Here is a 12,950-nt window from a genome sequence, read left to right as displayed (position 1 = left end):
GGCCATTTTCATCTCACTCTGACTACTGTCACTGCCAGCACTAGAATCGCTGGCATGATTCAGACATGCACAGCGTGTTGGAAAGCTTTGCAAACAGCTTCATTACTTGATTAGTAAAAAAGATTTCATAGCAACTCTATATGACTTTCTAAAATAAAACATTTCTATAGCTCTTTGAGTAAACTAATATGTTCTAGAATATCTAACAAAGTACATTTTAAGCTTTGCCTAATTCAGTTACACACTAAACTGCAAAAATATAGCCATCTAATAGTTCATGGCTCAGTCAAGGTATCAGTATGGCACAGGTCTTAACGCTAACCTTGTTAAAGAAGACACTTGTCAAAACAGATTCTGCTACAGGACTCATTGCAATATACTATGCAGGTCAATTAAGAACCTCACCACTCTGTACGTATCTGTTCTGCATGCTTTTCTCCCTGAAAACGTTAGGACTCCTTGCCAGGACGGTCTGCAACAAGACTGGGATGTCACCTTCTGGATCATCACTGCCAAGGTTGTCTTTCAATTCTCTGACATTGAAAAAATAGATATAAAAATTAAAATGGTGATTGATTAAAAATTTCCTATCCTACATTAAATAGCAATTTGCTAGAATACAGAAGTCTGAAGTAGAAAAAAATAAATTCTATATAAAAACAAGTCATACAAGTCCAAAACTACCACAAAGCCCTTTGAAGATGTAATTCCTGAACCAAATACAATTATCCAAATGAGGGGAAAAGGGAAGTGGGAGGGACAGGTTAGGGAGGGGGAGAGGAAGATGGAGAGTCTTTTAAGGACAAACTATCTTCTCTATTTGTTATTAAAGAGAAAGAGTGTAACCTTGTGGATCTGTTAGGTTAATTAAGAATGTTCACAATAGTTTTAAAGTAGAAATCAAATAGAATATAAACTTGTCAAAATAATTCAAGGGTACAGAGGTATAGTAATTATACACAGAAAATGGTATTTGCACTTGGAGTATTTTCTCTTGCCTTTGAATGTGAGTGAATCTTGATTTCTGAGCTTAATGCTCAGAAATTATGTTAAAACCCAGAAGTTTTGTTACTTTTGTTTTCTTTTTAAAACTAGCTCAATTTTTTTTATTGCCAATAGGGTCACAGCTGAGCCTTGGTGCTCTTGCTTGATGAATCCACTGCTCCCAGTGGTTTTTTTTCCTCCCTCTGATAGAGACAGAAATGATAAGGGGTGGAAGGGAGGAGAGGAAGAGAAGGGAGGCCTGCAGCCTGGCCTCACCTTGTGTGAAGCTTCCTCCCTGCAGGTGGGGACTGGGGATCTGAAGCCAGGTCCTTGGACATGGTGACGTGTATGCTCTGCTGAGAACGCCACTGACCAGTCCCTGTTATGTCATTTCTCTATCCTATATTCTTTTACATTTTTTTAAATTATCTTTATTTATTATCTGGCTGGGTAGAGACAGTCAGAAACAGAGATGGAAGGGAGGGACAGAAAGAGACAGAGAGACACCTGCAGCCCTGCTTCACCATTTGCAAAGCTTTCCTCCTGCAGGTGGGGACTGAGGGCTAGAACCAGGTCCCTGTGAAGTACAACGTGTGCACTCAGTCAGGTGTGCCACCACCTGGCCCCTCCTATGTTACTTTCTGAAATAAAGAAATGGGGGTGAGGAGAAGAGAACCCTCAATGAATCAGCTAAGGATAATCAAAGTTTTCAATAAACTTGAGATTAAATTCGTAACAAAAGAAAATAAATAATAAAGTTAAATATAGGCAGTGTTTTAAACATTTCTTCTTACAAGACACTGTCTTGTTCACTAAACTTAGTAAAAAAGATATACAAAAATGATATTCAATGATAACAGTCAAACTTCTGGAGGTAATATTTGAGTATTTCTCTCTGAAATAAATCTCAACTGCATTATATCCCCTTCTATCTGTAGAAGTGATACACTATTTAGACTTTGCTGACTTTTTACAGTGACAAAATACCAAATTCTTTTCTGATTTTACCCAGTCCTTTCTTAGCTTCTCTATTACAACATTCACATTTTTTTTTTTTTTTACCTCAGAATCTTCAATTTAAAAATGGTCCTGGGACCAGCAGATAAGTCACCTGATTAGACCTCGTGCCTTATTATGAGCAGGAACCCGGACTGGAGCCCGAGCACGACATAGGAGGGTGGATAACCCCAGGGCAGGCGCTCCTCTCTGTCTCCCACCCCGTCTTTCTCTAAAATATACTGCTTTTGTAATAAAAGCAAACTGTGAAAAGTATGCTCATGTGTAATGTTTTGTAAAGAAGCTATATCATCTGATATTACTTTAAGTCTGTTGTATCCTAGCAATACCAGGAAAGGGGGTGGTGAGCAATGCAAGGCTACTGCACACTTGGTGAGTATAAGATCACTCCAAAGAGTTGACAAGATCTTTGGAGAGCTCTATGGGTCAGGATTATAGTCCCAAAATGACACAGCCTAAATCCCATTAATAACTGGCCACAGCAAGGCCGTATTCATCATCAGGTCACTGATGTACTTAAAAACCAAGTTATGGGGAGTCGGGTGGTAGCGCAGCGGGTTAAGCACATGTGGCTTGAAGCGCAGGGACTGGTTCAAGTCCCCTGGCTCCCCACCTGCAGGGGAGTCGCCTCACAGGCGGTGAAGCAGGTCTGCAGGTGTCTGTCTTCCTCTCCCCCTCTGTCTTCCCTTCCTCTCTCCATTTCTCTCTGTCCTATCCAACAACAATGACATCAATAGCAACAATAATAACAAAAACAAGGGCAACAAAAGGGAAAATAAATAAATATTAAAAAAAAAAAACAAAAAAAAACACCAAGTTATAAACCTAAACTTTCTGCAACAAGAAAGTAATGCCAGGAGTACTATTTATCTTAATAATGCCAAAATATTTGTTTTACTTGAATGCAAAATTGACTGTACTTACATGTGATCTGTTGATACCTGGTTGAGGCTGTGCACAAGCTGTGAAACCAGATTATCATCCCTACAGGCCAGCAGGCAGGTCACCTCTTCTGCTATGCGTGCATTGAAGAGAAGGCTCTTCGTCGTCGTAGCAGGTAAAGGGGATGGAAGAGGCAGCTGGTTCAGGACTATTTGGAATAAAATCAATTAGAAATTAAATGACTACGAAATCTCTTGAGTGCTGATATGTAATACTATAAAAAGTATACTTATAAATGGTATAATATAGTATTAAAAATTATACTTATATTTATAAAAACTAAGTTCCAAATATTAATGTGACAAAATTGTAAAAGGCATGCTTTCCCAATCAGATCACTATGAAACCCCAGAACACTGACTGGCCCCTCAGATGACATAATTCTCTAAGAGTAAAAGGCAGATTCTCTATCTGTCCTAAAGTTTCATATCTAGGTTTTTTTGTTTGTTTGTTTTGTTTTTGTTTTTACTATAAGGCATGGTTTAAAACTAAGTAAGTTCCAGGGCCAGGCAGTGGCACACCTGGTAGAACATACACATGACAGTGCTCAAGGACCTGGGTTCAGGCACCCAGACCCACCTGTAGGCGGAAGCTTCATGAGTGGTGAAGCACAAGTGTCTCTCTGTCTCTCTTCCTGTCTCCCCTTCCCTCTAAATTTTTCTGTCTGTATAAAACAAAATAACACAAAAAAAAATCTAAGTAAATTCTACAGCATAGTAATTTTATTTATTTTTTACAATATCTGGCACTTTACCAGGCAGAAAAACAACATATATAATAAAGTTTATACAAAAACAAATAGCTCACTGTAGAGAAGTCTATGAATCCTATAGGACTTTGGAGGAAGAATAAGATAATCTGCTTAAAGGTGTGCATTCCTAAATACCTCTCTCTTCATTCCATTCTAACAGCGAACAACAGGACCTATTTCACAGTAGTTTAAATTCAGCCGTTTAATAATGTCTCTGATTTTCTGTTGTCCAAACCTGAAGACAGAAAGTTAACTAGGTGTTTTCTTTGGGGCTTACTTTCTAATCACCTGACCACTGTACTGCATTCTCAACAGAAAACAGTTTTGCTTTATTAACAAGACACATTATTGCTTTTATTAGGAAACAAATTATTAAATACCATTTATTAAAGAAGGTTAAAAGTATGTCGTACAGCTGAGATAGTAGGGAGAGCCAGAGAGAAACCCTAGTAATAAGTCTGGCTCTGCACTCGTACATTTTAAGAACCTGCATCTTATCTACAACAAAGTGGTGACAAAACTAGAGACAGCTGCACATGTCATCTGATTTCAGGTATTTGAATCCTTCAGCTACTACTTCAAAGACCTCACAAACTGGTCAAGGTAATTTCCTAACCTCAAGCTGTAGGCTGTTTTACTTTATTTTTATTTATTTTATTTTTTATTTATCTACTTTATTCCCAATAAAACTAGCTTAAACTTAACAGAAAAACAGTATTTGAGGGGCAATGACACAGACAAAAAAACCCCGTGTTTTCTTATTAGCACTCAAGAATCCACTGCTCCTGGAAGCCACTTTTCCCTTTGTTGCCCCTGTTGTTTATCATTGTTGTAGTTATTATTGTTGTTGTTGTTATTGATGTCATCGTTGTTGGATAGGATGGAGAGAAATGGAGAGAGGAGGGGAAGACAGACAGCGGGAAAGACAGACACCTGCAGACCTGTTTACAATGGAAGTAAGACTGCAGGTAGCTTACTGCACCATCACCCAGGGAACTCAGAAGCTGAGCTGCCAACTCTGAAACACTGAAAAAAAAAGAATGAGTTCCTAACCTTCGTATCACACCTAACATCAAAACTAAAGTGTTCAGAGTAAAACATACTGATGATTTTTAAAAAATATTTATTTTCCCTTTTGTTGCCCTTGTTGTTTTATCCTTGTAGTTATTATTGTTGTTATTGATGTCATCGTTGTTGGATAGGAAAGAAAGAAATAGAGAGAGGAGGGGAAGACAGAAAGGAGGAGAGAAAGACAGACACCTTCGGACCTACTTCACCGCCTGTGAAGCGACTCCCCTGCAGGTGGGGAGCCTGGGGCTCGAACCAGGACTCTTAAGCCAGTCCTTGTGCTTTGCGCCATGTGCTGCACTACCACCCGACTCCCTCAAAAAAAATTTTTTTTTAATGTTCTTGTCTCATCTCACGTTTTTGGATTTGGCCCTTTACTATTTATGACCTTTAAAAAAAAATCAGTGTTTACTGGGTCTTTAGTATGAAATAGAAAGTACTGGTCTATTAACAGATCCCACTGACACATTCACAGAAATGCCAATGAATCAAGAGAAATGATTATGCTACTTGAAACCTCAAGTGCCAGATGTTTAGTTTATGACATCGCAAACAACTGTTTCATAGCCTTCCTAAAAAGCTGTCAATACACAGAGCTCAAGTTAGAGAAATGAAGCAGACTTACGGTCTGTGAGACTGGCAATCCCCGCAAGAGTAGTGATGGGGACATGGGGCATATCCCCATTCATCCTGAAGTTCTGGAATGGTGTTGCCTATAAAGGTACTTAGTTCAGGTACCAGCTGTCATTACTTCCCATTTCCCAAACACTGCAAAATAAAGAGAGACAATTATTTGTAAAAGGAAAAAAGAAAGATATGTCAAATGTGTAGCCATTAGGAAAATTCATAATAAAAATTCCATTTTCTTTTCTGTCGGGCCTACATAAACACACTAGTATTAATCACAGACTATTGTCATAGGTTAGGCAGACAATGCAAAGTGGTTCACTTAAGTCCTCACAACCACCAAGCAAGGAAGATACTAGTATTTTCTGTACTATACTCATGAGGAGATCATTTTCGAGATTTAAAGAAACTGTTGCACAGAGGTCAGAACCCATGCGATTTGTGTGAGGAGCATGTGTTCTGAGCTGGGAGAATGGGCTAAGAGATGCACTTTTAACAAGTTTGATTCCTTCCCAGATGAGACGCCATCTTGAAGTTGGCTTCAGCTTGCCTCTTCCCACTCTTCCCCTGACTTAAACCATCCTATCATCCGTATGTATTCATCTACACATGTAAACACGTATTTCTGTTTTTCTCAAGCTGAATGTGAGTTGCTTTTAAGAGAGCCTCTAGGCTGTGAGTTGTAAACCTCATGGGGAATGATGTGTCTTATTAACCTCTCTTACTCATATATCTCCATGGACTAAGACTACATTTAAGTTGACTAAAATCAGGAATTTTTCCTTAAACAAATCTGTCCTAAGTACATGACATTTTGACAGAAGCATTTAAACACATGCATCTGGTTTAACAGAGTTGTGAAGGAAGCGGCTACAGACCTGCCATTAGGCTAGCTCCCCAACTCTTTCTAAGAGGAAAAGGTAGCCTATCTTTTGACAATTGCTTAATTCTGCTTTTACAGTTTAATGACCTCCATATTTGAAGTTAATGGCCTTCATATTTGCAGTTAGCTGAAGACAAAGTTTTTCTTTGATAAATGATTGACAGAGACTGCCAGCAGATGCCCAGCAAAAACCAGTACGGCGGAAACACAAGTACAGAGCAGGGTGGCTGAGCATCTGGCTGAGCGCACATGTTACAGTGCGCAAGGACCCAGGTTCAAACCCCTGGTCCCCACCTGCAGGGGAAAGCTTCACAAGTGATGAAGCAGGGCTGCAGGAGTCTCTCTCCCTGTCTCCCCTTCCTCAATTTCTCACTGTCTCTAGTAAATAAATAAAAATATTTTAAGTATATGCAATTACTACTGGTCAGCCTTCTTGCTATACTGTGAACTTTTTAACTGTTAGTAGAGGAATTCAAAGAGACACTACATATTTATAATCCCATCAAGTACAGGAAAAAAAATAGTTAAAACTTAAAAACCTGATGTCATCAAAACATAATTTTTTTCTAAGTTTAGGCTAATAGTAAAATTCCAACTTGCTCTTAATAATGACTGAGAGAGGGATGTAGAGAGACACCCAGGTGGGTGGAGCACACACCTTGCCATGTGCACGGCTCTGGGTTCGAGCCCTGGTATCACAGACGGCCCAAGGGGTCCATGGACAGAGAAGCAGTACTGAGGTGTCTCGCCTTTCTTTCTCTAAATCCAAAGAAAATAAGCAGGCTCAGGAAGCTGCTCTGTGACATCACACACACACTAGCTCCTGGAGACCCAGTTCCCGACATCGTGACCACTGAGTGTAACTGGACAGCCTGCTGGTCATATTTCTGTCCCTGAACCCAGGTGAGTGCAGGCAAAGCAGACTCAGCACTAGAGAAGCTGTTGCTGTTTTGTTCACTGTTCTGACTTTTTTGAGGAAAAAAAGGGGAGGAGAGGGAGAAGGAGGAGAGGGGAGTGGAAGGGGGGAGGGAGAGAGAGAGAGACTAGGATCACAACACCAAAGCTTCCAGCACTGGTTTGGAGGTGGGCTGGAACAAGGGTCATGTGCATGACACAGCAGGCCCCGTCCCCAGAGCTGTCTCTAGCTCCAGGCTACAAGTCTATGAACTGCAAACGGTTTCCATTTTAGTCGCCACACGAAACAGAAGACTGACGACTGACTACAAAGCTGCCTTACCCAGGGGTGTGGCGTTCTCAACTGCTACTAAGAGGAGGGCAGCGTCACGTGCGGCTTTAAGCTTGGATGAAGTGGCAAGCCTGTTCACTGCTTAACTACCCTGGTTTTGCGGGAGCCCAAAGTTCTGAGGGGCAGCAGAAAGCAGAACAGGACCTGTAATTGTGGCTGAAGACCACGACTGACAACTGTGAGTGGTCTGTGGGAGTCCTGCCGACTTGTGCTGGAAGGTGAACACAGCCCTCCAAGAAACAGAGGTCTCGGAATTCTACACCTGAGCACACGCAGCCCTGATCAGACACGACATCTCCGCCTCTGGACTGGGCAGTCTCGGTCTACCCGCCTCGGTGAAGCCACTTGTCTGAAACTGCCCAAAATGAATCTCAGCCATTTCTGTCCAGAATGAACAATAGCCATGTAGGAAAGATAGCTACGAGCGCTTTAGAACTGTCACTTAAACCAGAACTTTGTTGAAGAATCTGTGACTGGCGACAAATTAAAGAACTACAAAATTTAGATAATGGGTGTAATCCACATTGAGAGGAACGGAAAGCAGAAATGCAGGACACTGCACTATGCTTTGAGTCGCGGGCACATTGCTTTATATTATATTTATTTACTGAATAGAGACAGAGTCTGAAGGGCAGGGGAGGTAAAGAGAGGCCTGCTTGCAAAGCTGCCCTGCAGGTGGGACTGGGGACTTGGGGCTGGGTCCCTTCACATAGCAGCATGCATTCAACTCGGTGTATCACCACCTGGCCTGTGAAATTTGTTTCTAATTGTCAGTCACCAAGGCAAAGCAGCTTAATTTTTAAAACAAACAAACAAAAAAAAAAAAAACTGAGGGAAGGAGGACAGAAGAGGAGAGAGACAAGACACCTACAGCATGTGCTTGGCAGGTGGACCTGAGGCTGGAGCCTGGGTGCCTGAGCAGAGGGCAAGTGCTCTGAAGCAGGTGGTCACTGGCCAGTCTCGGAGATGTCCAGAGAAATGGAAGAGTGAGGAAAGCACACTTCAAAGGTGATGAGAATGAAGCGACTGTGTGCGACCACCGGTATTTGTGCAGTAATCCACAAAGTTAACAGTGCTGACTCCGAACACAGCTGGGGAACAGAGCGGAAACACATGAATTAGGGCGAGGAGGTGTGCTCATTATGAGTATTTCCTACACTGTAAGAATTTGAAATTATTATTTCAAATTCCAGTATGTTTCTCCACAGCATTATCAATCTTAGTTAAGAGTCCTATGTGTGCCCACCTAAAACTGCTTCAGTGATAAGGCAGCTGAAATAAATACTGACAATAAAAGGTAAAGACATCTAACTATTGTAATACTAAGAACTAAATGAAACACTGAGAAGAAACCAAATATAAGTTAATTTTTAGAATGATTTCAGTTTAATTAAAATATGCTCAATAGGGAGTCAGGTAGTAATGCAGCGGGTTAAGCGGAGGTGGCGCAAAGCCCAAGGACCGGCGTAAGGATCCCAGTTCGAGCCCCTGGTTCCCCACCTGCAGGGGAGTCGCTTCACAGGCGGTGAAGCAGGTCTGCAGGCGTCTGTCTTTCTCTCCCCCTCCTCTCTCCATTTCTCTCTGTGATACCCAACGACAATAACTACAACAATAAAACAAGGGCAACAAAAGAGGAATAAATAAATAATTTAAAAATATATATGCTCAATTAAGGAAGGGTATTAGAGTAAATTCTCATTTTCACTATTATAATGTGTCTGAAGGGAACTTCTGAACACTTGCCATAACATTTGTTAGGGTTAGGGTTAGATTTTTGAAGACCCTAATTCTTTCTCTGAATTTCAATTCAAAATTTGTAACTTTTTCATGCAAAGCAAAAATGCAAATAAGATTGTAGTGGTAGAGACATTTCCATAATCTAATGGCAGACAAACGTTCCTGGATGGCCACTTCATATCCTAATTAAGCATAGTTTTATCCCAAACAATTTACCTTTCTCTTTTTTATTCTTGGATAGAGACAGAATTGAGATGGGAGGGCAAGATAAGAGATGGAGACACCTGCAGCCCTGCTTCACCACTTGAGAAGCACCCCCCACACACACACACAGGTGAGGACCAGGGGCCCAAACAGGTCTTTGTGCACTGTAATGTGAGCGCTTAACCAGGTGCACCACGGCCTGGCCCTACAACTCAATGAAAAACTAGCAGAAAGGTTAAGTACCATTGACTGAGCACCAAGTACGCAAAAGTGATAAATACTTTAAATGTATAGTCATGGAATTCTTTTTTAAAAAAAATCTGTCAAATATAGGAGAGGGAGAGTGGGGGGGTAGGAGGAGGAGGAGGAGGAGGAGGAGGAGGAGGAGGAGGAGGAGGGCGACGACAAGAACACTAGAGATCCTACAGGCACAAGTTGCACCAGGATTAAATTCAGAGTCTTATGCTTCCCAGTCCAGAGTTCTAGCCACTAAAGTAACCTCCCAGGCAGCTAGTCATATGATTCTTTTTTTCCCCTTGATTATCTTTTTAGTTAGAGACAGCCAGAAATCAAGAGTGTAGGGGGTACAGAGAGGGAGAGAGACAGAGTCACCTGCAGCCCTGCTTCACCACTCATGAAGCTTTCCCCCTACAGGTGGAAAAGAATCGTATGATAATATGATTCTTATAAGACACTTGAGGGGAGTCGGGCGGTAGTGCAGCGGGTTAAGCACAGGTGGTGCAAAGCACAGGGATCGGCGTAAGGTTCCCGGTTCGAGCCCCGGCTCCCCACCTGCAGGGGAGTCGCTTCACAGGTGGTAAAGCAGGTCTGCAGGTGTCTGTCTTTCTCTCTCCCTCTGTCTTCCCCTCCTCTTTCCATTTCTCTCTGTCCAACAACAACAACAACAATAACTACAACAATAAAAGAACAAGGGCAACTAAAGGGAATAAATATTTAAAAAAATAAAATAAAATATTTTTAAAAAAACACTGAGATACTACAATATTCTGATTTTATTTAGTGAGGAAACAGACCCACTCTAAGTTGCCTAAATTAGTATAAGCAGGAGTCAAAACCAGGCTGTTGATTGGTAAGCAGACATGTCACCTAACAACTGAAAATGCAAAACCAGGTATGAATTACTCTTCTTGGTACAGCAGATGATGCTACATTTATAACACAGGACAATATACCGATTAAAGACCAGTACAGAGGTGAAGATAGGGGCTGGGACAGGAGCTCGTGGAGAGCACACAGCTAACCTCTGTGGACAGTGGTGCCCTGATACCTCAACTCTCCTGTCTGCCTGTCTGTACAGAGAATGAAAACCTGCTGGCTGACAGAGCTGTTCCGTATGTCACGCAAGTGCGAAGCTCTTGGTTTAGTCCATGGAATAGACTTGGGGTTGGAGATGTGATGCTATGGCAGAACGCATGCCTCATGTGCAGGAGGCCCTTGGTTCAATCCCTGGCACCACCTCCAAACAAGAAAGATAAAAACAGGTAAGTCAGAAACAGTGGAGCTGTACCCTGGTTGCTCTTATCTTTAAAATGCACCTTTCATAGTATGAGGAAGGCCCAGCAAGTGCTACACACACACACACACACACACCATTAACAATGGCTAGGGAAGCATTCTGAACTTTGGTCAATCCGCAGCAGTCAGAACTGCAGCTACAGATAAGGCAGTGAGTGGGAGGGAGCATTGGTAACAGATAAAATACAGTAACAGCTGAGACGGTCAGAGGCAAGAACACTACAGGGAATGCTACTTCTTAAATGCCAGGAATCAACATACGTGACCTTTCATGCTCAATGCCTTGTCTTTGGCAATGGAGTAAGTAGCCTGTGGCAGTACCAGGACAGGACACTGCACTATCGTATGCATACACAAAAGACACGAACCCTGCCAACACCCAAACTACTGTGGCAGAAGATAAAACCATCAAAGAGGAACTGTTTACCAGAGAGCGCTAAATGTTCAAGCTCACAATGCCAGTAACTGACCTGCCAAGACTACAAACATACTCTTTTATTTTAAAATTTCTTCATTTTTATTTACAATTTTGAATAGAGAGAGACACTGAGAGGGAAGGGGGATGCAGCAGAGTGAACGAGACAGAGACAACCACAGCCCTGCTTAACCCCTTCTGAAGCTTCCTCCCCCTGCGGGTGGAGGCTGGCAGTTGAACGCGGATCCCTGCACACTGCCAAGCGTGCACTGAACCAGGCGCACCACCTCCTGGCCTCTCTCCTTAGTAGACTTGATATTATGTTGTCACCGTGTATGACATTTTGAAAAAACTAAAAATTTTATATATGTGAGTAGCGGCTAATTTTTCCTTTGGTAAAGCTGATGGGGGGGGCAGTGGACAGTAAATAATTCATATTATATTTAATAGTATAGCATGGGTCAAGTTGTCTTGGAAAATGCAAAATCTCGACCCTCAATAGCTTCCAGTAAGCAGATAAATAACTCTGTGGTGTACTATTTAACACAGACAACAGTAATTCCTGCGAGAGGGGCAAGTCTTCAGCAGAATCCTTTCTCCAGCTATGTTCAGATTCCTTTTGAACTTACTACCATTCAGGGTCAGAGTTTTTACATTCTATTAAAAGCACCCCAAAGGACCTTCCTCAGTCTCAGCTCAAAAAGCTAGCAGCTCCTGACAGCTGCACTTCGAAACCTCTCACTTCCTGAAAACATTTTGCTTTTCACTAAGCAAGAACACAAAATAAAATAAAGGTGTGTGTTCTCTTGGATACATGCTTTGTTTCCTGAATTTCCAGTTCCCTGCAGCCATCCGCTCGGTCACCACATGTGTGTGCTCATACCCAGCCGCATGCATCACCTGCACGCACTAGGAGAGCCGGGCCATACAGGAACGTGGTCAAGAACACACTGTCCGTGCGGACGTAGGCCTGGGGTCTCTAGAAGCGATTTAAGGAGTACGTAAACAAACTTCACTGAGCAGGACAAGAACCACTCAACATTTTATCATTTCTACATAATCAGTCTTCTTTCTGTTGTTCATATCACAACTTAATTCACATGCACTTTGATATAAACTATAACTTTTACAAAAGTTCCCATCACTTTAAAAGGTCCTGGCTGACTATCACAGTTAACCTAAGTTGCAAAGTCCTCAATATTAGATGAATTCTAATCATAATGAAATCTGCAAAATATATAGCCAAGCCAACAAAAAGACCTGGTGGTGGCGAACCTGGTAGAGCTCACATGTTACTCACATGAATGAGGACCCAGGTTCAAGTCCCCACTCCCACCTGGGGGGGGGGGTTCACAAGCAGTGGAACAGTGTTACAGGTGTCTCTCCTCTCTTTCACCCATTGAAAGAAAGAAAGGAAGAAAGAAAGAAAGAAAGAAAGGGAGGGAGGAAGGAAGAGGGGGGAGGAAGGAAGGGAGGAAGGAAGGAAAGGAAAGGAAAGGAAAGGAAAGGAAAGGAAAGGAAAGGAAAGGAAAGGAAAGGA

The 12,950-nt window shown here is 42.0% G+C and overlaps 1 protein-coding gene across 5 annotated transcripts in view; it reads right to left on the bottom strand.

Moving 5' to 3' along the window:
- Positions 1-12,950, bottom strand: part of NIPBL (NIPBL cohesin loading factor) — a 201,431-nt gene that overhangs the window by 114,824 nt on the left and 73,657 nt on the right. For all 5 annotated transcript variants that reach the window (XM_060190959.1, XM_060190960.1, XM_060190961.1 and 2 more), the window contains exons 2-4: positions 5,388-5,530; positions 2,926-3,091; positions 406-533 (exon numbers count right to left, since the gene is read on the bottom strand). In XM_060190959.1, the coding sequence (XP_060046942.1) occupies positions 406-533; positions 2,926-3,091; positions 5,388-5,451 (358 nt within the window). In that variant the 5' untranslated portion in view covers positions 5,452-5,530. The remainder of the gene's footprint in view (positions 1-405; positions 534-2,925; positions 3,092-5,387; positions 5,531-12,950) is intronic.

Source organism: Erinaceus europaeus, chromosome 5 (assembly GCF_950295315.1).
Source record: "Erinaceus europaeus chromosome 5, mEriEur2.1, whole genome shotgun sequence".
In the NCBI taxonomy this organism is placed as follows: domain Eukaryota; kingdom Metazoa; phylum Chordata; class Mammalia; order Eulipotyphla; family Erinaceidae; genus Erinaceus; species Erinaceus europaeus.
This window is presented reverse-complemented; position numbering and strand designations above follow the sequence as displayed.